Source organism: Cyprinus carpio, chromosome B8 (assembly GCF_018340385.1).
Source record: "Cyprinus carpio isolate SPL01 chromosome B8, ASM1834038v1, whole genome shotgun sequence".
NCBI classification, from domain to species: Eukaryota; Metazoa; Chordata; class Actinopteri; order Cypriniformes; family Cyprinidae; genus Cyprinus; species Cyprinus carpio.
Genome location: NC_056604.1, coordinates 6839119 through 6866696, shown reverse-complemented (window position 1 = coordinate 6866696; position 27578 = coordinate 6839119). Strand labels below are relative to the sequence as shown.

The window sequence follows — 27578 nt, the reverse complement described above, 5'->3', positions numbered from 1 at the left end:
TATTTTAAAAAATTTATATTAATACAATATTAAAATGAATTGCTATATATACACACATAGTCTATACACACACACACACACACACACACACTTATATATATGGCTTTTTACTGGCTGGGATTTGACAAATTTTACGATTCAATTTGATTACCAATTTAATTCGATTCGATTCAATATCGATTATTTGGATATATATCAGGTACAGTTCATGACAAATTTTCTCAAGGAAAAAAAATTATTATAAATATGTTATATAGACCTAGTGCATATATTTAGCAAAATGCCCCTCTCTTGGGTTTATTTTTCTGGCTGAATACAATGGACAGAATTTGAAATCTGATACTTTGTTTCATATTAAAGTACCAAAGCAAAATGCTTTTTGCGATTTATTGGATAGGAAGTACCCTTTAATGTTCCATCCATTACCTGAAAACAGGCTAGACTAATCGATTCTTGGGATTTAAGAATCAATATCATTTCGTAAAAATGAGAATCGATTAAAATCGAGATTGATATTTTTTACCCAGTGTGTGTGTGTGTGCGTGTGTGTGTACATATATATATATTAGTGCTGTCAAATGATTAATCGCGATTAATCGCATCCAAAATAAAAGTTTTTGTTTACATACTATATGCATGTGTACTGTGTATATATAAATACATACACATACAGTAAATATTTTGAAAATATTTACATGTATATACATTTATATATTTATATTCTTATATTTTATATTATATATAAATATATTTAATATATAAACATAACATATTTTTTCTTAAATGTATACATGCATGTGTTTGTAATCATATATATAATAATAAATATACACAGCATACACGCATATATTATGTAAACAAAAACTTTTATTTTGGATGTGATTAATCGTGATTAATCATTTGACAGCACTAATATATATATATATGTATGTTATATATATATATATATATATATATATACACACACACACATATACACACACACACTTTATCATATATTTTGTGAATAGAAATAAAAAAACAGCTCTTTAATTAAAATGCTTTAATTTATAGCAATTCAACATAACTCAAATTAAATATTGATTATAAAAGCTTTATTCCATTTTATTTTAACTTTCTTAATAATTTACAGTAAATTTTAATAGTATTTTTTAATAATTTGATGAAATATAGAAGATATTAAATTAAATGTTTGAATGTTAAATTATATATTTAATTAATACATAATTGAATTGACATTTAATATAATATCTTCTGTCATTCATATAGGATATGAATTACTATACAGACAAAAGTATAGTTCATAAATTAACCCATGTGCCGTTTGTACCAACAACCTATACTAGCTAGGCTAAACAACCACTATACTAATCACTGATCCCATACATAAATGTGACTGACAGCCTAACTACACAACCCTTTTCATTCGGTGGTAAACTATCTAGGCTAATTAATCAAGAGGTCTTTAAACCACGACTGTAAAACAGCAGTGCACTAAAACATCTTATTTGGCAGCTAGTGTCAGACACTCAATCTCATTGAATGCTGTTGTCACCATTCCTAAGGAGTTCCGCTTCCTCAGCTGTTTAGCCCTTCTAATCTGTGAGTAACCCAAGATAAAGCATGCAAGACTCAAGGAGCTAACAAGACATCTTCACTTTCACAGCCCTTCCGGATAGCAGTCGGTGTTTATTTCAGTGCATGTATCGCTGTGGTTGGTTCTAGTGTAAAGCAATTAACACCTGTCATAAATCTGTGCTGTATCATGTCTGAGAAATGCCTATACTGACCCTATTTGTACTCAAGGAATATTGCACAATAACAATAACTGCAGAAACATGCCAGAACATGCTACCAAAATGTACTTACAAAAGATATACAAGCTGCCAGAAGAAGAATCCGTACTAGTAAATCTTCAAACTGCTCAAAGACAAGTTCCCATATAGATTTTCCTGTCAAATATCAAAATTAAATCTATCAGAATCACATGAGGAGTACAATGATAACATCATGTTTTTTTTTTTTTTTTTTTTTTTGTTTAAAACAAAAATACACCGTCAAAACATTCGTTATATTACCTTCCTCAGCAGGCAACTCTGTGTGGTTTATTGAAGGATATGAAAAAGACAAAGTATAAGGTTACAAAAATACACCGTCAAAACATTCCCAAGCAGAGATTTGAAAAATTGACATTGACTAAATCACAATAATCCACTACATCAAGACCTGTGACCTTGTAAGAAACAAAGATTAAATTTGTCTTAGCTTAAAAAAAACAATGCATAATGTTACTCTTCAGATGCCATATAATATTTCAGCAGAGATTTTATGCAGTAACTATCTTAATGTATAAGCAGCACCACCCACTCTGAGAGGAAAACTAAAAATGTGAATGAATATTTGGTTTTAATCCAAATTAGTGAATATTTGGCCCCTTCTTTGAGTACATGCTGTGAAACATTTACAAGCTGTTTCTGAGCCGGGTGCTGACAGGAATGTTTTCATCTTGTCTTCATGAAAACATGATTCTGTATAGCTGAAGAAAGTGGAAGACTGGAGACCAGCCTTAGCTATGCTCGCTTTGATTGTCCAACAACATAATAAAGCGGAAGGGATGTAACCAGCTCTTTCAGCTTATTTCTGGCCTGTGTGTGCCTGTCTTCCACCTTGTCAAAGTCTTATGAAAATGTGTATGGCAAGCTGTTTTAACATTTCTCCCTTAAAACTAAGCAGCATCCATTTTTATGGTTTCGGCACTTACTAATCCAACTGTGAGTAGCATCATAGGTGGAGCATGTGTAAGGCTTGTGAAGGTGACTTGGAGCAAAAAGGCCACTAAATTGGACAAAAATGCCCCTGCACAAATAAATTAAATCTATTACATCTGTTGCTAACAAAGTGTAAATGAATGGAAAGTGTCAATTGCGACATTAAATTAAGATCTGTTTTAAGCGTTTTTACAGTGTTGCGAATTGTAAGCAGTCACACACAATTCTGTTGAGCTAAGGAATGCAATGGCCAATCAGAGGCGCTCAGATGAGTCATCGCTGAAACTCAGTTTTATTTAAAAAATATTTGATTAGCCTACATGACACCCATATTTGGTTCTTGCATAAAAAATGGGTTTATGATGTTCGTAGTTAATAACTGATTAGGCTTTAAACTACTTTAAACCTAGGCTTTAAACTGCTTTAAACCTTACCCTGTAGATGGTTCACCCTCCGCTTATGACAAGCATTTTTCAGTTTCACTAGAAACTAATCATTAGAGTGGTTACTAGTGAAATAGTCACTTATCTGTATTCAGTTAATCACGCATACATATTCTTTGGCAGTAAAGACAAGTAACAATTCCACTATTACTGGGAACTATTTAAAAATTTTTGCCATTAATTTCATTGGAATCTGTGGTTCTGACTAGTTTGTAGTCCAGATGTTGCTGGAACCTATTCTTGTTTTACTAGTAGCTATTCATTAGTGGTTAAACCGATTGTAGTTGATCCGTGATCCGTACGGACCAAGCCCCACGGTTCGGCATGCATGTGATCTCCGGATTAATTGCAAAATTGAACCATAATAAAGTATAAGTTTATCATTTGTTCGTATTTACACAAGCAAGTGAATTTTATACAATTCCAGAGAGAAAAGGCGTAAGGGAACTCGATTCGTTACTCACACACACGCACAGCCTGTAACATGCGTTTCAGACAGCGTGCAAACAATGAACTGAATCCTCTTCTGAATCCTCTAAACAGACACATACACATAAAATTATGACAAAATACCCATCTTGATAATCTTTCAGGTAAACGCAGCCAGTTATGTCTCAAGTGAATGAAAACAGCTGAGAAAGAAATCGGATGTGATGTGTATCATTAGATCGGATCCATGCATCAGTTCTTAAAGGGACATCGGCCTGTAAATACTGCTGCTGTCATTAAAGATCATCAAAAAACAAAACAGCTGTGATAAAAATCTATATTTACACTCTGCGGTGTTATTTTCCCTAATTATTACATTTCTGTATTTGAATACTACCAACCTTATTTTTAATTTGTAACATATTCTGTTGTATTTATCTATGCTTGTAATTTGTGTATTTGTTCTTATTTTTTACTGGCTGTTATCTTGTCTCTTTAATCATTTTTAAACTTTCTTAGTTAATCTAGTAGTATTTACTGTGGTGTCAAAGAAGTACTTCGCTTTAAGTAATAAATGGAAAGCAAGTTAAATTGAAATATTTTTCTTGCTGATCCGAAAAATGATCCGATCCGTGGGTCAAAAACCATAATGTGATCCGAACCGTGAGATTTGTGATCCGTTGAACCACTACTATTAATAAGGTGCTAATACTTTTTTTCTATCCCAGTAATTGCTTCTAGGCATATTCAAGCTTTACTTGTACATATTTATTAGATTGTAATATCTAATAAATCCCAGTTGTTACTGCACTGTAAAAAATTAATCATGGGTCTTGTAATTTTCATTAAAGAAATTAAGGTGATAATTAAAAATAATGTGTGGATTTCATTAAAAAAAAATTGTGATTCAGTGTTGCATAGAAAATAATGAGGACTTTTTACTAATAAAACCAAGAGATAAGTTTTCCTCAATTTTTTAAGGAGACTTTTTCAGTTTGGTGCTTGAATTGGGGAACTGATTAAACTAAAATAATTAGAAGGCTGCCTATTTATTTTAAGAGAATTAGCTCAATTTTGCCGTTTTATTTTAGAGGTTATTGTTAGTTCCCAGCATGCTTTGCATGTGGCTGGAAATAGAGAGTAAATTTTGAAATGAAATGCTACTTTATGTTTTTTTTGAGTGAAGGGAAGCATCTATTAATGTTTAATGTTCAGTTACGTTTGACATTTGTAAGAGTTTCTTTTACATTTAAGTTTCCATTGCACAGTGCAATCATTACCACTGTGCAGAAGAGTAGAGCTTGTGGTTATGGATACCACTCCTCTAAGGCATTATGCCTTGCTTAATGAGCAGTAGCTTTGCTAGTGCAAGTGCAAGTACTTTCCAGCATTTCCCAAGTAGTTTCCTACTTGAGCTGATTGGCTGTATACAGTCTTGTAAATGTATAAAATAACAGAATACAAACAGACCTCATTTAAAATCACAGACTTTTGAGAATAAACTTAAAATAAATGAGCACATTTCCCTAATAATATTAAATTCATTGTGTCATAGATTAATTAATTTAGAAGATTTCACATAATTTATTCAGGTAGATTCCATTATAAAATTAAGCCTGAAAAACTACTCAAAAAAATTATGTGTAATATTGTTACCTTAATTTTTTATAAAAAAACACATCATAATATTTTTAGGAGATTTCACATGATTTATTCAGGTAGATTCCATTATAAAATCAAGCCTGAAAAACTACTCAAAAAAATTATGTGTAATATTGTTACCTTAATTTTTTTAAGTAAATAGCTTATTAGATTTTTTACAGTGTGGCATCATTTCTATAGTTTATCTCACTAGCTGCAATTGCTACTTTACTTGTCAATGACTAGTCAGAATGACAACTATTAACTATCTTTACCAATACACATAAAAACACTGAAAGTAACAGCTGGAATTCACAACTAGTGTCTATTAATTTAGGAAAACTGAAAGCAAAATAGTCAAAGCAAAACAAGCACTACTACACATAAATAAGAAATAAACTATACAATACACTACTGTATACTTTACATTTAAATAAAATAAATACTAACCGATACTAGTTTGATTTACTAAAATGAATGTTATAGCGGCTTGCCATAAAAACATGTTTCATGACGTCAGCTGTTTCGAACGCTCCAGCCGGCTGATTGCAACAAATGTAACAATTTCATATCAACTTCAAAGCGTCTGTCGAGCGTCGCTGGCCGTGAAGAACAGAAAGTATCAGACGTACCGTTCGGACCCCATTTCTCTCTCTGCCGTTTCACCTGGTCTAAAGTCAGTCCCGTGCTCTCGTTGACGTTCAAATAACTATAAACTTCTTCCACACTCTTGATGTGAGCGTTCTCCATGGTTAGATGGGAAGAGAATCCCGCTCAAGAAATCTGCCTTTGTCAAAAAAATAAAAAATAAAAAAATTTGATACGAATATGCCTATGAGTGACACATGCATTGACATCCAATGAAGAACATATGTAGAAAGTTGAGACGGACAAATGCACCTTCCAGGAGTTTTATCCAAACACAGGAATTCTTGTATCTTCTTCTTGTTCCCCAAAGAACTGGGAGTCAGCAGAAGCCAAAAGAAAAGATCCTTGCTTAGTACATCACATTCACCCCCCGTCCAAGCCTCTGCCTGCCTGGAAATGTGACGGTCGAACCCGTCCTACTCTCCCGTTTAGTGGTGAATGATGGAAGCGGCGTTTACTCTTGTTTTATCGCAGGAGACTCACTACTGCCTCTCTGCCGCATGTGGAGGACGCTGATTGGGCAGCGCGTGTCCAGGGTGGCCATCGACATCCAATCAATCGTCTTGGCCTCGAGCAGCACTGACGAAGATTGAGCAGCCGTTTGCTAATTGGTATAACAGACTGTCACTCAATGCAGCTGATATAACTTTTGTCCCGCCTCTTCAGTCTTCAACGCAGGTAGACGCTGAACCCACAGGTAAACGTGTTCTTGGAAAGCTGTCTGCACGTGTATTTATACGAAATGACTGTAGTATATATATATATATATATAATATATATATATATATATATATATATATATATATATATATATATATATATATATATATATAAAGAAATTTTAGCATAGGTTTAAGCTTTTATTGAACTTTGAAAATATAGCCTATATCTACAGGTCCTTCTCAAAAAATTAGCATATTGGATAAAAGTTCATTATTTTCCATAATGTAATGATAAAAATTAAACTTTCATATATTTTAGATTCATTGCACACCAACTGAAATATTTCAGGTCTTTTATTGTTTTAATACTGATGATTTTGGCATACAGCTCATGAAAACCCCCAAATTCCTATCTCAAAAATTAGCATATTTCATCCGACCACTAAAGAAAAGTGTTTTTTTAATACAATAAAGTCAACCTTCAAATAATTATGTTCAGTTATGCACTCAATACTTGGTCGGGAAATCCTTTTTGCAGAAATGACTGCTTCAATGCGGCGTGGCATGGAGGCAATCAGCCTGTGGCACTGCCTGAGGTGTTATGGAGGCCCAGGATGCTTCGATAGCGACCTTAAGCTCATCCAGAGTGTTGGGTCTTGCGTCTCTCAACTTTCTCTTCACAATATCCCACAGATTCTCTATGGGGTTCAGGTCAGGAGAGTTGGCAGGCCAATTGAGCACAGTAATACCATGGTCAGTAAACCGTTTACCAGTGGTTGTGGCACTGTGAGCAGGTGCCAGGTCGTGCTGAAAAACGAAATCTTCATCTCCATAAAGCTTTTCAGCAGATGGAAGCATGAAGTGCTCCAAAATCTCCTGATAGCTAGCTGCATTGACCCTGCCCTTGATAAAACACAGTGGACCAACACCAGCAGACTGACATGGCACCCCAGACCATCACTGACTGTGGGTACTTGACACTGGACACAGTGCATGGCATTTCCCTTCTCCCCCAGTCTTCCTCCAGACTCTGGCACCTTGATTTCCGAATGACATGCATAATTTGCTTTCATTCCGAAAAAAGAAGTACTTTGGACCACTGAGCAACAGGCGCTTCTGCCGCTGTTTTCTGGTTCAAAAGTGGCTTGACCTGGGGAAATGCGGCACCTGTAGCCCATTTCCAATGCACACGCCTGTGCACGGTGGCTCTGGATGTTTCTACTCCAGACTCAGTCCACTGCTTCCGCAGGTCCCCCAAGGTCTGGAATCGGTCCTTCTCCACAATCTTCCTCAGGGTCCGGTCACCTCTTCTCGTTGTGCAGCGTTTTTTGCCACACTTTTTCCTTCCCACAGACTTCCCACTGAGGTGCCTTGATACAGCACTCTGGGAACAGCCTATTCGTTCAGAAATTTCTTTCTGTGTCTTACCCTCTCGCTTGAGGGTGTCAATGATGGCCTTGTGGACAGCAGTCAGGTCGGCAGTCCTTACCCCATGATTGCGGTTTTGAGTAATGAACCAGGCTGGGAGTTTTTAAAAAGCCTCAGGAATCTTTTGCAGGTGTTTAGAGTTAATTATTTGATTTAGATGATTAGTTTAAATAGCTCGTTTAGAGAACCTTTTCATGATATGCTAATTTTTTGAGATAGGAATTTTGGCTTTTCATGAGCTGTATGCCAAAATCATCAGTATTAAAACAATAAAAGACCTGAAATATTTCAGTTGGTGTGCAATGAATCTAAAATATATGAAAGTTTAATTTTTATCATTACATTATGGAAAATAATGAACTTTTATCCAATATGCTAATTTTTTGAGAAGGACCTGTATATATATATATATATATATATATATCATTCAAATATTTTTATTTTATTTTATATTACACACACACACACACACACACACACACACACACATATATATATGTGTGTGTGTGTGTGTGTGTGTGTGTGTGTGTGTGTGTGTGTGTGTGTGTGTATATATATATACAGTACAGACCAAAAGTTTGGAAACATTACTATTTTTAATGTTTTTGAAAGAAAGTCTTCTCTGCTCATCAAGCCTGCATTATTTGATCAAAAATACAGAAAAAACAGTAATATTGTGAAATATTATTAAAACTTAAAACAAAATTTTCATAATCAAAAATACATCAAAAAAATAATTTATTCCTGTGATGCAAAGCTGAATTTTCAGCATCACTACTACAGCCTTCAGTGTCACATGTAACATCCAGTCTATCACATGATCATTTAGAAATCATTCTAATATTCTGATTTATTATGAGTGTTGGAAACAGTTCTGCTGTCTAATATATTTGATGAATAAAAGGTTAAAAAGAACTGCATTTATTCAAAATAAAATTTTTTTTCTAATAATATATATTCTAATAATATATTTTCTTTACTATCACTTTTAATCAATTTAACACATCCTTGCTGAATAAAAGTATTGTTTTTGTTTAAAAAGAAAGAAAAAAAAATTACTGACCCCAAATTACTGACCAGTGTATATTGTTATTACAAAATATTTATATTTTAAAAACATAAGCTTCTTTTTTTTTTTTTTTTTTTTTTTCACATGTTTTTTTTTTTTTTTACTTTTTATTCATCAAAGTATCCTTAAAAAAGTATCACATGTTCTGAAAAAAAATATTAAGCAGCAGAACTGTTTCCAACTTTGGTAATGAATCATCATATTAGAATGATTTCTAAAGGATCATGTGATAATGATCCTAAAAATTCAGCTTTGCATCACAGAAATAAATGATAATTTAATATATAATAAATTTAAAAACAATTATTTTAAATTGTAATAATATATCACAATATTACATTTTTTTCTGTATTTTTGATCAAATAAATGCATATGTATATATATATTATATACACACACACACATATATATACACACACACACACACACACACACACATATATATTTATATTAATGTGACAAGAAAATAGAATAGAAATAACCCCCTTAGTCTTTTGGCACTGTCATCAAAAATATCACAGATTTTTTAATGCATTATTCAGATATGTAAATTATTTTTTGCATTTAAATATCAATGTTACTCAAATGTGTGAATTTTTATAAACCTTGCAAATAATGATTAATGTTCACTCACATGTATTCAACTAAAGCATTTTAGTACTTTTTTTTAATCAAAAGTAGAAAACGGTATACAAATGAAATCAGAGTGAATGTGAATATTACATTTTTTATACCTTGTCCCCAAATGACTACAGTCCCACTGACTCCCTCTGCCAATGTATTGATGAAAGTAACAGGATTTGCCAAAACTTTCTTCAGTTAAACAAGGAGAAAACTGAAGTCATCACATTTGGAAACAAAGATGAAGTTCTCAAGGTGAATGCATACCTTGACTCTAGGGGACAAACAACTAAAAATCAAGTCAAGAATCTTGGAATCTGCTTTTAGCTATTATGCTGCCCGCAGTTGGAATCAACTTCTAGAGGAGATCATATGTGCTAAAACATTAGCCACATTTAAATCCAGACTCAAAACTCATCTGTTTAGCTGTGCATTTATTGAATGAGCACTGTGCTACATCCAAACTGACAGTACTGTATTTTATGTATAATCATTTTCTATTCTTAACTGTTTTAATTAATTTTAAATCAAATTTTAAATCATTTAAAAAGCTTTTAAATTCCTTGTTTATATTGTTGTGATTATTTTTATTATTTTATTATTCTTTTAATTTATTTTTATGTAAAGCACTTCGAATAACCATTGTGTATGAAATGTGCTATATAAATAAACTTGCCTTGCCTTTTAAGAACTTCAAATTTTTTAAAAACTAGATTTTAAAAGATATATTCTATTTATCACCTAATACATACTTTTGGAATGTAAAACTAATAAAACTTTAGCAATTCTGTTCTAACTGCTAATAAAATCAAATCTAATTGTGAATATGATGAGACCATTTTGAATGAGACTGACTCAGTATTAAATCATTTTGGTTGCCAGATGTCCATTATAATGCAGACGCACTGCTACGCAACAGTATGCCAGGATGCAGTGCTTACACCTACTCAGGTTGATCTATGCATATTATTATATTATTAATATATGAATAAATGAATGAATTACTACCCTGGAGCTCTAGCATATCCATTTTTATAGAAAGGATCCATTTATATGTGCTTATGGGTATGCTGTGGTCAAACTGATTCTCATCCAAACATTCTGGATGAATGGATGCACCAGGCAGAGAAAGAAAGAGAAAAAGTTCTACTGGATATATAAAAGTATCACCAGAATGGCACCTGTAGCTGCAGGATCAATATACAGGATCCAACTGCTAAATATTCCACATTAGAATGTTAAAAATCAATACAACGACTACCTAACTGTTTAAATCTTTAATTTACAAGATGTATGACTTTGATACATTTTGTATAACTTTCAAAAAAAGTTGCCTAGCAGACTTCTCACTTGTCCATACAGTGCAAAAATAAAGAAGGTTAATAAGCTACTCACGCATGATAATTAGACAAGTCAGTCTGTTTACTACTGTAGCACTACCCTGACAGAGCAACAAAAGGAGATCCAACTGAATTCCTAAATTGGACAGCTCTTCTGCCCAAGGTCATGGCTGTTGTTTCCCAAAATAACCTGGAGCGCAGACACATCTAAAGTGTAGCACTTTGTAGGGCATTATCTTTGGACACATAGACTGGAGCTCTGTTCTTAAAGATGTGTCAAACCCGAGACTAGGGACTTGTTGGATGTTAGCAGACAACCCTAAGGATTCTTTCACTGAAGTTCTTTCACTTCAGAATACATTTATATGCACTAATATATGGTTTTAAAGGAACAGTTCACCCACAAATGAAAATTTGGATCTGCAGTGAATAGGTGCCGACAGAATGAGAGTCCAAAATGCTGATAAAAACATCACAATAATCCACACGACTAATTAACTTCTTGTGAAGCAAAAAGATGCTTGTTTGTTAGAAACAAAAACAACATTAAGACGTTTTTAACTTTCTGATTAAAATACTAGTCCTTTATTGATAGTTTAGTGATCTTTTTATCAGCTGATAAACTGCAGAGTATCCATTGGTGAGCAAGAGATATAATGCTAATTTTCTCCAAATCATCTTGGATGGCCTGAGGGTATGTAATTTTTCAGCAAATTTTCATTTTTGGGTGAACTATATACAAATTAACATACACACAACTTTACATACTAAATAATGTATACAGTAATTTATATAATCCATATAATAATGACCAGAAAAACAACTTTTACAAGGGAAATGGCTTCACAGAACCAGCATATCCTTGCCAACATCCTGGATGATGTGCCCAATAGGGGCCTGGCTCTGAGCCTTGAGGTAGCACTGTTTCTTGCACTCCAACAAAGTCTCCAGGTCCTTCCACATATCCATCTCTATAATATTCTCCTCCTTCTCCCCCACCTCACCCACCTCACCACCTAAAGTAGAACCTGCAAGCCCACAGTGACACAATGTTCCTCAGCTTTGTAAAAAAACACGTCTAGTGCTATATGTTCCAATGCTAATTGGAGATAAAAGCAATTATTTACATATATTCAAAGCATGGCTGGTGCAATAAAACTGACCCATGATACCTGATCTGAATTTCAAATTCTTGCTGAGACATTAAAATTATTGTACCCATATGCCGGCCCGGCAGTCAATGTTGTTGCCGTAATTCTTGGATTCAGAAAGCTTGTAAAGTAGCAGCAGTAAACAGTTAAAGGGCAGGACGGGGAGTTATGGGAGAGTTTGGCAAGCTGTCGTCTCTCCTTCCACTGTGCTGAGAGGGTGGTGCACTGGATGTACATCAGGGCAATGATTACACAAGCTTTGTTCTAACACTGGCACGATGTGGCGTGACACTGGTCGCATGCTCCGCACGGTTTGGCAGAAATATCGGAGACCAGGCCCCCGCTCTTAACTAACACTAATTTGACCCCGGCAGATGAGATAAAGACAAGTAAACAACCTGATGGAACTAAGTCATTTTTTTCATTTACTTTGTTTCATTTACTGTGTTTTTTTACCATGGTAAATACATGCTGAAGTGGCGTTTGTTCTCACGTTTGCCTATCGCGGGACTCCCCAGTTTCGGTCTGCTAAATAGTAAGACGTGGCCAAAGCCAGTGAAAGTACTTAATTACCTGTTTTGGAAGTCCTTGTTGGAAGAAACAGTCGAGCAACAGAAAAGGACAGCAGTTTGTAAGTGTTTTACCTTGTTTTATCATTAGACTACAGTGCGGGTCGTCGTTGCTAGGAAACTTTGTTTCATTAACTGTGTTTTTTACTGTGGTAAATACGTGCTGAAGTGGCGTTTGTTCTCGTGTTTGCCTATCGTGGGACTCCCTAGTTTCGGTCTGCTAAATAGTAAGGCGTGGCCAACTGACTTCAATAACAGGTACTCAGACAAATATAAAAGTGCGGCAGCCCTCGTGTGAAGCCTCCTCGTGTGAAGCCTCCTCGTGTGAAGACCGATGAGTGTAAAGACCATCGACTCTACCTGCGCGACTCCACCGAGCAAGGAAACCGACAAGGCACTTGAGTATAGCTTTTCTTCCCTTTCTTTTCTTTTTGTATAGCTTGTTCTCACTATGTGCTTTCAGATCTCCACTATTACTACTAACACTCGGAGAGCACGCACTGTACGTCGGAGGCAGGCCTATCCCAAAAATCTACGGCCTGTACCTCTGACCTCTACTACTTTACTCTTTATTCCAGTTGGTCTCTGGAACTGCCAGTCTGCTGTTAACAAAGCAGATTTCATTTCTTCTATTGCTACTCATTCCGGTCTCAACCTCATGGCCCTAACTGAGACTTGGATCAAACCTGAAGGCACTGCCACTACCGCAGCCCTCTCCACTAATTTCACTTGTTCCCACACCCCTCGTATGATCAGGAGGGGTGGCGGTACTGGTCTCCTTATCTCAAAAGAATGGAAATTTGATCTTCAGCCGTCTCTTACAGGTAACAGTTCATTTGAATCACATGCAATTACTATGGTTCTTGTCTTATTTGTAAAGAAAACTGCAAAGTCGTCGGTTGTAAGAGTCGATGAAGGAGGAGGTGGAGGCGGACTAAGAAGAGAAGAGAAAGTTTTGAAAAGTGTGCGAGAATCAGGACAGTTGTTCATTTTGTTGTGGTAGTATGATGTTTTAGCAGTGAAGACATTTGCAGAGAAGGAAGAGAGGAGAGACTGATACACACTGAGGTCGGTAGAGTTTCTTGATTTATGCCATTTCCTCTCTGCAGCCCTGAGTTTAGAGAGATGTTCACGGAGAACATCGGACAGCCAGGGGGCAGATGGGGTGGTGCGTGCTGGTGGAATGACCTCCCAATCTCAATTCGAACATCCAAGTCTTTACTCATTTTCAAAAAACATCTAAAGACTCATCTTTTTCACCAGCACTTAACCAACTAATACTAGCACTTACCTTTTCTTGTCTATCCTATTCTTAAAAAAAAAAAAAAAAAAACAAAAAAACCTTGCTACGAGTTCTGTGCTAGACTAATTGAGACTTGCCATGGCACTTGTATACTGTTGTTGTTCTCTCGTTGGTCTGATTGCTTCTAATGTTCTCATTTGTAAGTCACTGTGGATAAAAGCGTCTGCTAAATGATAAAATGTAAATGTAGATGTAAGTCATTAACCATACACAATTAACACATCTCCAAAGACAGTCTCCTCACCTTGCCCAAGGACTCCTGCTCTGCCGTGTTCGCGATGTACTTCTCTCTGTAAGAGATGGATATACAGTGATTCCTTAAAGGAATACTTGTTTTCTTTCTCATGTTTTTCCAAACCTGTTTCAATTTTTTATGTCCAAGCTGCTCTTTTCCATCACTAAAACCATATAGTGGCTACTTTTCATACAGTAAAGCCATATAGTCAAGCTCTAAAAAAAGTTTTAATAAACATAAAAGTACCATAAAAAGTCCACATGCCTTGTGCACTATTTCTCAAGTCTTTCAAAGCCTTATTGAATGTGCATATGCGAATGATATTTATAGCAGGAAATTAAATCAATCAGTGAATAACAACTCATTATTAGTCTGTTACTCACACAAAACTATTGTATAATTTCTAAAGAGTTGGAATGTAGTGCATGAGTCATATTGTCAACTTTAATATATATATTTTTTTTTTTTTTTTTTTTTGAAGAGTAGGGGCCCCTGTTCAGTGTATGCTTTTCATTGCATGCAAAATAGCAGCATAAACGTTCTGAGTATCACATCTGAACAGCAGAATAAACATCATTCTGTCCTTAGTAATTATTAATATTGTGAATTAGTTTTTATTTTGCCTTGAGTAATTTTGCCTTGTCATTTTTTTAATTTAAAGTTGATTTTTTTTTGCATTTTAATTTAAGTTTCAGTTTTAATACATTTTAGTACTTCAACATAAATTAAATGGAAAACTAAAAATGGTCTCTTTGAAACTGAAAGAGTTCAGTTATAGCTATTTACATAGTTTTTTTGCAACTATTTTACAAGCTATTTTTTAAATTTCGGGTAACATTTAATTCATTTAATATTTTTTTTTTCTTTTACATTTTTAGTTTTAGTTTACTACACTGGTTTGGACGACTTTAGGGTGAATGAATGACAGCATTCGTTCATTAATTTGACATTTAGTAAATTAATGACATTTAGTAACATTCTATTGAACAGTTACCCAAATAAACTTTTATTGCATTGCTTGGAAGAAAAAATAATCTAATCTGACAATAGTAAAGTAACTTATGACTTATGATTATAGCAAGTTCTCCAATTCCTGAGTCACTCCTACTAAAGATTGAACCTGCAACCTTTGTGTTAACAGCTTAAATCCTTAACCACAAGGCTATCGCCCGCCTCCACATTTAGCAGAAATTCTGCTAAACTTTTCGAATGTGTAGGCTGCATGGATCAGGAATGGGTGAATAGATACTTGAAGCATAACTGAAACAAAAGACATGACAAAAACAACCATTCTGAGCAGCAGGCAGGCAGGCGTGCTGAGAGCTGCCAGCTCAAAAGAGCCTCTCGGGAATCATTTGTTTGTCAGTTATGAAGCATGAATTCATGTGTTGTGTACACGTCTGTCTTTTCACTGGAGCTTTTAGGTTTATCTAGAGCAGATATATCTTCAGTTTCTTACCTGAGAGCCGTCCTCCGCACCTGTATATCCATTGACTGATTAATCTTACTCTGATCTGCCGCCCTCTCCATTTGACTTTCAGTAATCTGTAAAAAGAAAGGTAGGGGAGGAGAGAGTGAAAGAAAACCACAGGACTAGAAATCTCTGATGTCTAAGAGGAAGATGGTTTTTACCTCTCTCATGCAGTTAATGTGATGATATCGGCTTTCTTCCTGTGCCGTCTCTTCCCTGAGCATCCTCACTTCCTGCATAACATCAGGACATTAAATCACTGTCCGCTCTTGTATATTCAATATTATTTCATAAGATGCTAAAACAGTCAAGTTGAGACCAAGGTTGGCTGTCTTTGAATATGAGTTAGAATTTGAACATCCACAGAATGCTAAAATTGAATCTGAAGAATAATTGAGGTTCACATAAATTCAGCAAATTTGAGTCATAAGCCTGCTTAATATTGTTTGTATATCTATATACAAAAATCACAAAGGACTATATATTTAATTTTTCTAATATATTTATGTGTGTGTTTGTTATTTATTTATTCATAATGTAATATTATTTATTAATTAAATATAATTGTATGCTTTAATGTTGTTTGGCTCCATTTTTAAAACAAGAAAAAATATCTCATTTAAATTTTTATTTAAAAAAAAAAACTTAAAATTAAAGATATTTTTTAAATATAATAAAATACAGTTATTTTATTACAATGAAATTATGTAAGATTATAGAGAATTAAATTTACATCTATTTATAATATAATCTAATATAATCTAATCTAATATAATATAATATAATATAATATAATATAATATAATATAATATAATATAATATAATATAATAATTTAAATAAATAAATAAATAAATATATATTTAAAATATATAAATTTAAAGAAACTCTCAATTCAGTATCAATGTTATAAAACCCTGGTAGAGCCCCATAATACCTGTTCCAACTTGGACCGATTGCTCTCCAGTCCTGCAGCACAGGTGTCATACTGAGCCTTCTTCTGCTCAAACTCTGGAGCGAGCTCCTGTTTTAACAAGCAAAACAAAAGAGAACACAATTCTGACAGATCTGATATGCTGATCGGCTCTTGGTAGTTGATAGTGATTCTCAGTATGGGGGAAAGAAACAAATGGCTTTGTATCTTCAGTATCTTGCTTGACGTGAAACAGTCACTCACTGCGTGTTCCTGTCTCAGAGCTCTCAGGTCCTTTATCAGAGGAGACAGAGCAGACTTCTTCTCTGCTATCACTGAATTCAGCTTCTTTACCTGAAATAAACACAAATCTTCATGACAGATGATGACCCGAGAGAGAATCAACCAAATGCATACAAATGAGTGAGTTAAAGAAACTCATCCACAAAAAAGTTTTAGTATTTTGTTAATATATGGTATTTTAATCATAAAAAGCATGTTTGGGAAAAATGGTAACACTTTATTTTAAGGTCAAATTTTAGCCATTAACTATGACTTTTGGCTCAATAAACACCTAATTTGCTGCTTATTATTAGTTAGTATGATAGATGTTAAGTTTAGGTATTGGATAGGATTAGGGATGTAGAATATCATTCTCCAAATCTGCTTGGCCCAGCTCACCATTTCAGACATATCGTCCAGCGTTCGTCCCTTCATCTCGTCCAGCTCGCTCTTGATAGCGGAGACTCTCTCCAGCTCTTCCTGAGTATCGCTGTAGCCCGAGATCCCCCGCTGAGCCTCCAGAGATTCCTGAACACCAGAACACAAACAAAGCATAAATAGAACAAATGTTTATTCGCCTTGTCAATTTGATTAGATTACATACTGAAATGTTTGATTTTTTGCACACAGTAAACAATCAATGTTACTGAAAAACTGCCAGCTGCATAATTTCAGCCCACAAATCAAACAAGATCTGAACCATATTAGCCAACGTTTGTAGCGACAATCTTATAATGAAATCAAAACTGACCCTATTTACTTCCATAATAAATATCCCTGGTCAATGTGCATGATTCATCGGAACATGTTGTTCCAAAATAAAAGCTTTTCATTATATTTCATCAAAATGTCATAATGGTCTCTGCCTCTTAAATGACTTTTCATGTCTGCTTTTGTGACTAAAATTACATTAACCGATGATATCACAGGCAGCCAATAGCAATACGATCAAATCTACAGTAGATGGATAAAAACAAATACCATCTTACATTATATGCTAATGAATATTCTGATTATTGCATTGGAAAGTAATGAATGCATTTTGATTTTCTAAAATATGAAATAATTGTTTTTTCTGGAATTCTGTGTTTATATGTAAAAACAATCATCCAAATTATGAGATCTAAACCTAGAATTCTTTATCCCGTGGTGGAAACATGCTTCCATAGGATGTATCTGCAGTGACAGTGTGATGTTCAAACAGAATCCAAAGCCATAAATCGCAGTGCAAAGCACTTTATTTTCTTTGTACAGAGGGAACTTCACAGGTCAAGCTGAAACTAACGGCTATGGGTTTTATAATTGGACAAAAATGTGCTGAGCATTATTTCTGGGGAGATTACATAACTAATCACATTTTGACACTTCAGTACGGCTCAACTCAACTTAGCTTCATCTAGACATTTTGGACTAGTCAGGGAAAATGAGGAACTTTGCAAATATTATGGGTAAGGCTGAAGTGGTACAACCCTTTCACAATTCAATTTGTTTAGGCTCTGTGGTCAGTTTCAGTTTGGTAAATCTATTGAAGGTGCACAGATTAGTAAATTACCAATACTGATAACTTTTTTTTTAATCACTGTAATCGATATCACTGTAATTCTACCTATATCATCTTAATCCTTCATTTCAAGACGTAAGGACATATTTTATAGGCGGATGCATTTGTAATGCTCTTGATACTGATGCACTTTGCACATGACACGACATGTGGAACGAGTGCGTTGGCAGGGGTTTGACTGATGCCCAGGCCGTTTGAGAAGATCAGGTGCCAAAAGGAGGGGTGGCCCAGGCTCGTGCAACCAGACACAAAATGGAGGAGGAAAATTCCCCTACTCAAAAAATAATAGCATAGGATGCAGACAGGGAGCAAATGCCGGGATCATAAATAGCCCAAGCTCAGCCTTTCTGCGTCAAATGGGCTATCAGCAGTCAGAGACAGGGAGGGTTCAGAGGTGTGAAGTCATTTCCAGGAAGGTGCTGTTACTTCAGCGTTAATGCAATTTGAATAGACGGGGACGGGTACAGGGAAGGTAGATTATGTCCCAGTGCGTATAAGATGGTGAAATGATACGCTAAAACACCAGTGATGTTTGAAGAACAAAGGTAGCCGTTAAGCAGTGCACTATAACAGGATGCAAAATTGCAGTTTGGATTTGAATGCAAGGAGGTGGAATTAAAATAAATTGAAATAAAAAACAAACAAACATTTGAGTATGAAGCAAGTTGTAAAGTTTGGCTTGAAAAACACATTTGAAAGTTTTGAAAAACATTTGAACAAAATATCAACGTTAACAGACAGAGAACGACAGAATGATGGATAAATGTGTGTTTACCAGCTGCTGTTGTCCAGCTGTGTGTCGCTCTCTCAGGATCTCTTCAGTCCTCTGTAGAACACCATACTCCACCTTCAGCTCAGCGATCTCCTGCCGTTTCTTCTTGTAAGTGCTGCTCTTGCCACGCATCTTGGCCACATATCGCTTAAACTAAAACAAACAGGATAAAAACACAAAAAATCTTAAGACATGAAAAAAGTACATTAAAAACTGAAAAGAAAACCCAACAATAATAAAATGAAAAGGATAATAAAGTAAAAAGGGACAATTAAAAAAATCTTTAAAAAAAAAGCAAATAAATAAAATTCAGAAAATATCTAGGAAAAATACTCATGGGTATACTCTTTTTTTGCGAGTTTCATGCAAGTTTTCACTATTTGAATCTCCTTTTTTCCTTCACTAGCACTCAAGTAGTTTTGCAATTAATCATAGATTCATTTTAGATCATCAAATCCACATGCATAATAATTATTAAAAACATGTGAAATGCTGTTTAAAATTGTTTTATGTCAAGTCACCATTATTTATATAGCGCTTTTTACAATGCAGATTGTGTCAAAGCAGCTTTACAGTATTAAACAGGGAAACAGTGTATCAAAATAGTTTTCAATTCAATTCAAGTTTATTTGTAAAGTGCTTTTCACGATGCAAATCATTGCAAAGTAGCTTTACAGAAAATTGAAGTTTCCACATTATAGTTTAGTGCGTGTGCCGTTCTCCTCTGGCCAGACGAGACCAGCTGTTTAATTCTAGGTTGCGACAAAGTCAGATTGTGCAGAGGACTCATCTTGAAGTATGTATGAAGTATAACGTCACACAGCAGGATATTACCAAAAAGTACATCTATTTTATGTCAACTACTCATTAAATATTAAAAAAAAACATGAAAACTTAATTAACAGTAAGTACTTAGAAATTATGGACAGTAAATACTTGTATGTAGACAATAACATGGACGCTCAATAAGTAAAAAAGGAACTGCAATGAGACAAAGTCAGGTGAACATTGTGGCCTTGGCTCCATCTCCGGTAAGGTGAGAGTCTCTAGGAGAAAACAGCTCTAAGGAATAAAGGGATGTGAAGAAGGGGCAAACCAGGGTGCCGCTGGGACATCTCAGTGGATCTCCACAAAAGAAACCTGAGACTGCAGGCATGCAGAAAGGGACGAAAAACATCTTATTCTGGCAGCTTGTTCGCTCAGGCTATTCTTCTGTCAGTACTGCCAATGGCTATAAACGTTGAGGGGCACCGGAGAGCAAACTCAGAAATCACACAATGTGCCGTATGTCACTTGGGGCATGCAGAGATTGTGTGTGAGAGTTTATGCTTTGTGTATTTTGGGACAGCAAGGGCAGACAAGGTTGGTGCGGTTTGGGAGGGGAGCAGCACTAATGCCTCGCTGTGTTCTCGAGTTCCTTCACTGCAAACAACTGAAACAGGAACACATGAGCATTTTACATGCTTTCTTATGGGTTCAATTTTATTAAGCTCAACAGACAGCATTTGTTGCATAATGCTGATTAACCTACTAATAATGTTACTTTTTCGCTTATATTAATTATTCAGTTTAGGCTGAGTCATTTTATAGTTTTTAAGCAGCGGTCACATTAGACTATTTTGATACTGCAACATTTTATGATATGAAGTCATGCTCTGTGTTGTCTTTTTTAAAACTGTATATTCAACATTTAACAAATATATCAATATAAATACACACAAATGCATATATATATTTCCGGAAAAAAAAAAGTTTACATATGAAATATATTTATTTATAATATAAATTATATGAATATAAATATAGACATGTAAATATTTTCAAAATATATACTGTATGTGTGTGTGTTTATACAGTATATACATAATAAATGTACAGAGAACACACACATATACAGTATAATGCAAACAAAAACTTTTATCTTTTAATCGCGAATAAGTGCTGTCAACTGAGCTGAATTTGTATTGAACTGCCTCCAACTTATCTAACGCTGTTGCTTTCAAATATTGTAATAAAAAAAAAATCATCTTCTGAATTCCTTTTAAAATTTTTGTTAAAATAATTCATTTTATTTATTTATTTTTTATTAATTTTAGAAATCACATTTAGAAATCATAACCCTAACCCTAGGAACTCTGTTCCCTCTCCCCATTATCTGTGTTTAAGTTAATTTTATGTCATATCAGTGTCTCCCACTGCACCAAAAGTTCTTCTGCTTCCTTCTACATTGTGCCACAAGTTGCCCATACTTGGTTATTGTCTATTTCTGAGGCTCAGGCTTGCACATCCCTATCACATCTATAGACACACACTCTCTCTATAGTTTCAGCTATCCATCACTTGGCTGCTGCTGTTCACGGTTGGATGAGCCATGGACAAAAGTGAATGTTATCATGGAGAGGCTGATAAAATCGCAGGAAGTCCAGAATTGGGGGAGGAATGGTGGCTATTTTAGCCAGGGTGCCACTCTATCTGCTGGGCCTGCCAATATCTCTGCCCAAGGCCAGCCAGGGAATGGAACGTCTGCTTGTTAAAAAAAACAAAAAATGCAGACAGACAGCAAAAAGTGAGGACAGGATAGTTCGCAGGTCTCAGAAACAGACAGGCCTGTTCATCACTGACAGTTACTCCGGGAAATCTCCTGGGAAAAAACATTACAGCTCTGGCTCCGGGGCCAGTGTGAGAAAGTTCGTGCCAGATGACATAACTGTCACCTGCCCTTCTGGAGCAGTGCTGCATAAAGGGGTAATTCACCGCTGGCAAGATGGGCTTTTAATAAAAACTTGCCTGTCTATGAAATAGAAACCTGAAAAATGGTTTAAAATAGAATACAATAAAAACATGACCAGAAAAAAAAGAAAGAATGACATTGGTGTTCTCTTTTGACAAAAACTTTTAATTTTGGAGCCATTTTTCTGTCCATCCAGATACGAATAAACAAAATGCAGAAGTTTGATCTATAGTTTTAAAATAAAATCTGCAAAATTCCACCTGATGGTGCAAAACGTGCATCTGGCAGACTTTTCCTGACAAATAAATGCTACACATAAAACAAAGAAGTACACATTATTCATTTACATATGCAAACTGCCATTGAAACAATACAAAACTGGTTGAAAATCTGCAAACGTATCCTTTAAGTGTACATACTGTATGTTTTTATGCCTTGCATATTTGGTTTTCTATGATGCACAAAACAAGCAAATTCTGATAATTTAGGAATACATTTCAAAAAGTAAAGTGATCTAACTGGTTATTATAGTAGTTTTAACACAACAAATGTTGTAATATTTCTAAATAGAACAGGATGAATTAGTGAGCCAACCCTGAAGCACTTGCAGCTGTGCTTCTATGTGTTGTGGATAGTGACTGAGTGTTTTCAGTACCTCATCTCCACGGATCAGCTTTGCTCCACCCCGCTCTTGTGCCTGACTGCTCTTCATGTTCAGTTCTCTCTCCACAGCCGCCAACTCCTCACGGGCCTCCTGCAACTCCTCCACCTTGGTTTCCTTTTTACGGACTATAATAGCAGCCTAAACACACAAATGTACTTTTTACACAAATGTATTTATTTTTTAATAACTTTTTGCTGGTTTATTGACTCCCACATTTTCTTAATTCAACAGAAATCTCCCTGCCCAAAATAAACTTGACCTCTCAGGTAAAAAGAACAACACCTGTTCAAGCAAAGTCAAGTAAGTGATGAAGTCATGACACCTTACCTGCTGTCTGAACAAAGAGAGTTTATCATCCATTGGGTCGTTACGCATCATCTTCTTCTCAATCAGATGGTTGATCTCTGTGTTGGTTTCTCTGATCTAATAAACAAAAGACAGTTCATTACTACAGTGGTGGCTAAAATTATTAGAACACTAGTATTTTCACCAGCTAAAAATGGTTTGAAGTCAGTTATTTCTATCTTTTGCTGTAGTGCGTCAGTAGGAGATATCAGTTTACATTAAGATCCAAATAATAATTCAGATCCAAAAATGTTCTATTCTAAATAAATGCTGTTCTTTTAAACATTCTATTCATCAAAGAATAACAAAAAAAAGCTGTTTAGCCGTTTTCACACTTTTTTCTTTAAACAGCACAACTGTTTTCAACACTGATAATAATAAGAAATGTTTCTTAAGCAAAGGATCAGCATATTAAAATCATTTCTGAAGGATCCCGCCTACACGACTTTATACTGTTCTTTGTTCAGACTTTAACATTAAGAGTCCATGTACACGGACTGACCTTGTCCTCCAGCTCCCTCAGTTCTGCTTGGCCCAAAGCAGGCTCAGACGCCACCTTCTGTAAGTACTTTACCACCTTTCTCGTGTTCTCCAGCTCTCTGGGCAGCTTCTCAGACACCATGTAGGAGTTGAACTTAATGTCCTCTTCGAGTCTCTTCATAAGGCCTGTGATTAGGTTGCATTTTATCTTTACAAATAAAAGTACTAAATTGATCGTGCTCTGTGCCACAACACGTGTATATTGCAGTGAGAGTGTTATAAGATTCAGTGGACATCATAAAGAAAGTGCTCTGAAAGAGTTCTGAAACTTGCAATGTGAGAACACAAGAAATAAATGCACTATGAATAATTCCTTGAAAGATGAGTAAAAGGTGCAAAGAGGTCACAAAACAATCAAAATCACCATTACGTATACATAACATATACTTGAAATATACAGTACATCTTTTATTTAAAAATAATGTTAAGGTATCACTCACATACATATTTTTTTCAGTATGGGTGTGCACTGGGACTTGAACCCATGATCCATGCTTAAACTCTGAGTGATTCTGGGACAGGTGTCTTTAAGTATAGTAACTTACTCTCTGGCTTTTCATCTGCAGCGGCCTGCTGCAAGTCTCTAAGCTGGATCTGACATCTCTGCAGTCTCTGCTCTGCCTGGAAGAGCTACACCAGAGATGAAACACAGCCTGAGCAATCAGAATATCCAGGAGACAATAACTGATTCAATAACTGGTCATAGAGCTCCAGTGAGGTTCTTCAGATATGATGTATTTGTGCAGGTATACAGACGGTCTCTACCTGGTTCTTCTGCTCCTGTTTCTGATGAGCAAGAGATTCTTCTCTTTCTTTTTCCACTCTTAGCTGTCTGGCCAGTTCCAGCATGCGTTGATGGTTTGACACTGCCTCCACCTAGTGGAGAAGAATAGTATCACAAAAACCACGAAACCAGAATAAGTAGAGCTGTTTCTCATTTACTATGCTAAATAAGTGAATTGTCTGGAGTGGGTTTAAATATGGTTAAAACTGGGACTTGCAAGGAGTTACGATCATGTGCGTATATGGAATTTTCAGATCCAATTTGAGCTTCAGAACTTTTGTAATTATTTTATAATTGTTAAATAATTAATTAACCTAAACCTGTTTTGTTTTTATTTCACATGCCGTGGTGGTCCTTTATTTTGTAGATTTAATTGCATTCATTATTCCATTTAAGCATTTTAAACTGTGACCTTTGCATTTCAGTTTGATAGTTCTCTGCAAATATGTGTGTTTGCTGGTGCGATTCCATCATTTTATTTAGTTTCACAAAAATATTCTATAGGATTCTGTCTTTCTTACCCTCTTTTTAAGCCGCTCCACCCTTTTTATGAGTTGATCCTTCTCCTCCTCCATTGCAACAATGTCCTGCAGCGACACATTGTTATTGTGTATATAATGCAAAACTCTGCATGACCAGATGGGACTTCAGCAACACTGGCTTTCTTACCCGTCGAATCTCAGCAGTGGAGAAACCTGAGCTCTTCAGCTGCTCACACTCTTTGTGGATGTTCTTGAATCCCCCCACCAGCTCCTCATACTATGAAATCAATAGAAAGAAAACATTAGAATAAAGCACAAGAAAAATAAACATCAATTAATCTAAAATGATGCACAAACAGAATCTAAAGTAGGTACACAAACGGTGCTAAAAAAAGGCGTTAAAGTTCACAACAAGTAATGAAAGGTTTTTTTAAAAGAAAATAGTAAGCAACCATGATTATGTGCACACAATTTATCATTTAAAAATACAACTTCATTCATCTACCTCTAAATATTATATAAGCTCTTTTTACTTAGAATTTCATTATTTACCAGAAATAAACATTTCAATTAAATGTTATTTAATTTCGGATATATATGTAAACTTATAAAAGACACCACTCCACACTCTCTTTGTGTAAAGTACCAGAATGCGTGTTATAGAAAACAAAACAAAATAGAATAGAATCTAAAAAACAATGTTTTTTTTAAGACTTAAAAGAATAGTTCATTCAAAAAATGTAATTTGCTAAACATTTCCTCATCCTCAGTCCATATAAGATGTATGAATTTGTTTTTTCATCAGAGCATACTTGGAGAAATTTAGCATTAAGGTACATCACTTGCTCTGCAGTTAATGGGTGCCGTCAGAATGAAAGTTTGAACAGCTTTTCACTTCACAAGTTATTATCTGATAGTTGTGTTGCGGATTATTGTGATGTTTTTATCAGCTGTTTGGACTCTGATGTTCTGACGGCACCCATTCACTGCAGAGGATCCATTGGTGAGCAAGTGATGCAATGCTAAATTTCTCCAAATCTGTTCTGATGAAGAAACAAACGCATCTGAATCTATTAAGCTTAAGCTATTCCTTTAAGCCATATGTTCAGTATAGTAATACCTGGTGGAAGGTCTCAGCAATGACATCATCTTGGAGAAACTCAGCAGGAACCTCTAGTTTGACGAGGAACCTGGCCAGGTACGCTCTCTTCTTCAGCTCTGGAATCCTCTGTAACAGCCAGTGCAAGATGGGGTGCACCACGGGCTTACTGCCTATCACCAAACCCTGACGAAAACTGCTTCTGTCGAGGTATACACATTTCAAAGCTGATTAGACATTTAAAACTTAAAAAGTGCAAGAGCAAAAATAAATCTTTTGAATCCATTTCATCTCACTGTTTCTTTCTTCAGAAAACAAACCTGGCTGGCACCCAGCTAAGCTACTGTATGATACCCATGTGACCACTATTTGACATATTCTGTACAGTTTTTCACTATTTCTATCTTACACTTCAGACATTCCTCCAGGAGGTTTGTATTTCAGCATCCCCAGAAGAGTAAACATTCTCTTGGCTGTCTGCTCAGGCATTTCCTCACGTATATCAATGGCTTGCTGAAAGAAAAGATGTGGATCGAGACAAGATAAAGTGTAAACAGCCGATTAGAGGGAACACACAACATAAAAATAAACCTGACAGATAGGGTCTGTATAACACACCAGTTTATGAAATACAAATGTAATGTAATATGAAATAAATAAATAAATAAAACTGTTCACAGGGACACAAAGAATACTGTTATTTAAGGTTACTTATTTTACTTTGTATTTGGATTAATAAAGATGTAATTTGTATTAAAAGATCCTTTCTTCACTCACCTTTGGATCAATTTCAGCCAGAGCATCATTTAAAGTCTGCAGTAACTGCATTGGCTCCAGAGAGTCGAATGTAATGAGATTGAAGTTTTTCTTAAAAGGCTCTCTGTTCAGCTGTACGACAAAAAATATCAGCTCCCCCATCATCTAGAATATTTTGTTTTCAAACAAAAAAAAAACAACACTTGATTGCGATGTTTAGAATTTCTTTTTATACTAACGTTAGGTAATTGTCGAGCTGATTATCGAATTTATTCGAAATTTTATCGAATTATTATCCGAGCGCTGTCACAGAACGTCGTTTTTATATGACTTTAGCAAAATGAAAATGATAAATACCTGTATACGCTGTGTAGCTGTGTGTACCGCTAACACATCAACAAATTCTGCCTAGGAACCGTTGTCACGCAAGGCCTGGTTGCTAACAGGAAGTTGGTCAGCTGAAGAGCTTTCTTGTTTTTTAAAATAAAAGTCTTTTAATGGTTTCTGCACTGCAAAAGAAAAAAAAAGGTTTAGTACTTGTTTGAAAGAAAATATCATAAAGGATCATAATATATAAAAAAAACAATTATAGGGCATTTTTTTTTAAACTCTTCAAAGGTGATATATAATATCAATTATCTGTGAATGACAGAAATTCGTCAGTGGATAGTTATGCATTTTATTTCTTTATTTATTTTATTTATTTAGGGTGTTATTTTCAGTTAGTTCCAAATATCCACAGATTACTAAATAAACAGACTGACCTTATATATACTTAACTTAACTTAGACTTAATAAGACTTAACTTACTTCAGGCGGTCCATGGAATATATATTAAATTCAAGTAAACACTACATAATGATCTGATCTGA

At 35.1% G+C, this 27578-nt stretch overlaps 2 protein-coding genes across 4 annotated transcripts in view; both read right to left on the bottom strand.

Annotated features, from left to right (window-relative positions):
- LOC109062062 (sarcoplasmic/endoplasmic reticulum calcium ATPase 2-like) overlaps positions 1-6387 on the bottom strand; it is a 34492-nt gene extending 28105 nt beyond the window's left edge. For 2 of the 3 annotated variants that reach the window (XM_042729421.1, XM_042729419.1), the window contains exons 1-4: positions 6182-6387; positions 5914-6068; positions 2079-2096; positions 1870-1952 (exon numbers count right to left, since the gene is read on the bottom strand). In XM_042729421.1, coding sequence (XP_042585355.1) covers positions 1870-1952; positions 2079-2096; positions 5914-6031 — 219 coding nt within the window. In that variant the 5' untranslated portion in view covers positions 6032-6068; positions 6182-6387. The remainder of the gene's footprint in view (positions 1-1869; positions 1953-2078; positions 2097-5913; positions 6069-6181) is intronic. The other variant, XM_042729420.1, reaches the window with a different exon arrangement.
- Positions 6388-22255: 15868 nt separating this feature from the next.
- Positions 22256-26871, bottom strand: LOC109073306 (intraflagellar transport protein 81 homolog). The gene is made up of 11 exons (XM_042729418.1): positions 26728-26871; positions 26360-26463; positions 25972-26152; positions 25039-25128; positions 24891-24956; positions 24351-24461; positions 24131-24215; positions 23548-23711; positions 23028-23123; positions 22692-22838; positions 22256-22345 (listed from the first exon to the last, which is right to left on the bottom strand). Exons 1-11 carry the CDS (start codon positions 26869-26871, stop codon positions 22271-22273), a joined length of 1263 nt encoding a protein of 420 aa, XP_042585352.1. The 3' UTR covers positions 22256-22270.
- Positions 26872-27578: the final 707 nt, after the last annotated feature.

Bases quoted from the DNA above. Each gene is read 5' to 3' on its own strand.
- LOC109073306 (XM_042729418.1), bottom strand. From the start codon at position 26,871: ATGATGGGGGAGCTGATATTTTTTGTCGTACAGCTGAACAGAGAGCCT. The intron at 26,153-26,359 runs GTAAGATAGAAA...ATACCTCGACAG, and splicing joins CCTGGAGGAATGTCTGAAGT to AAGCAGTTTTCGTCAGGGTT. The intron at 22,346-22,691 runs GTACTGAAAACA...TTTTATGTGTAG, and splicing joins AGCTGATCCGTGGAGATGAG to CATTTATTTGTCAGGAAAAG.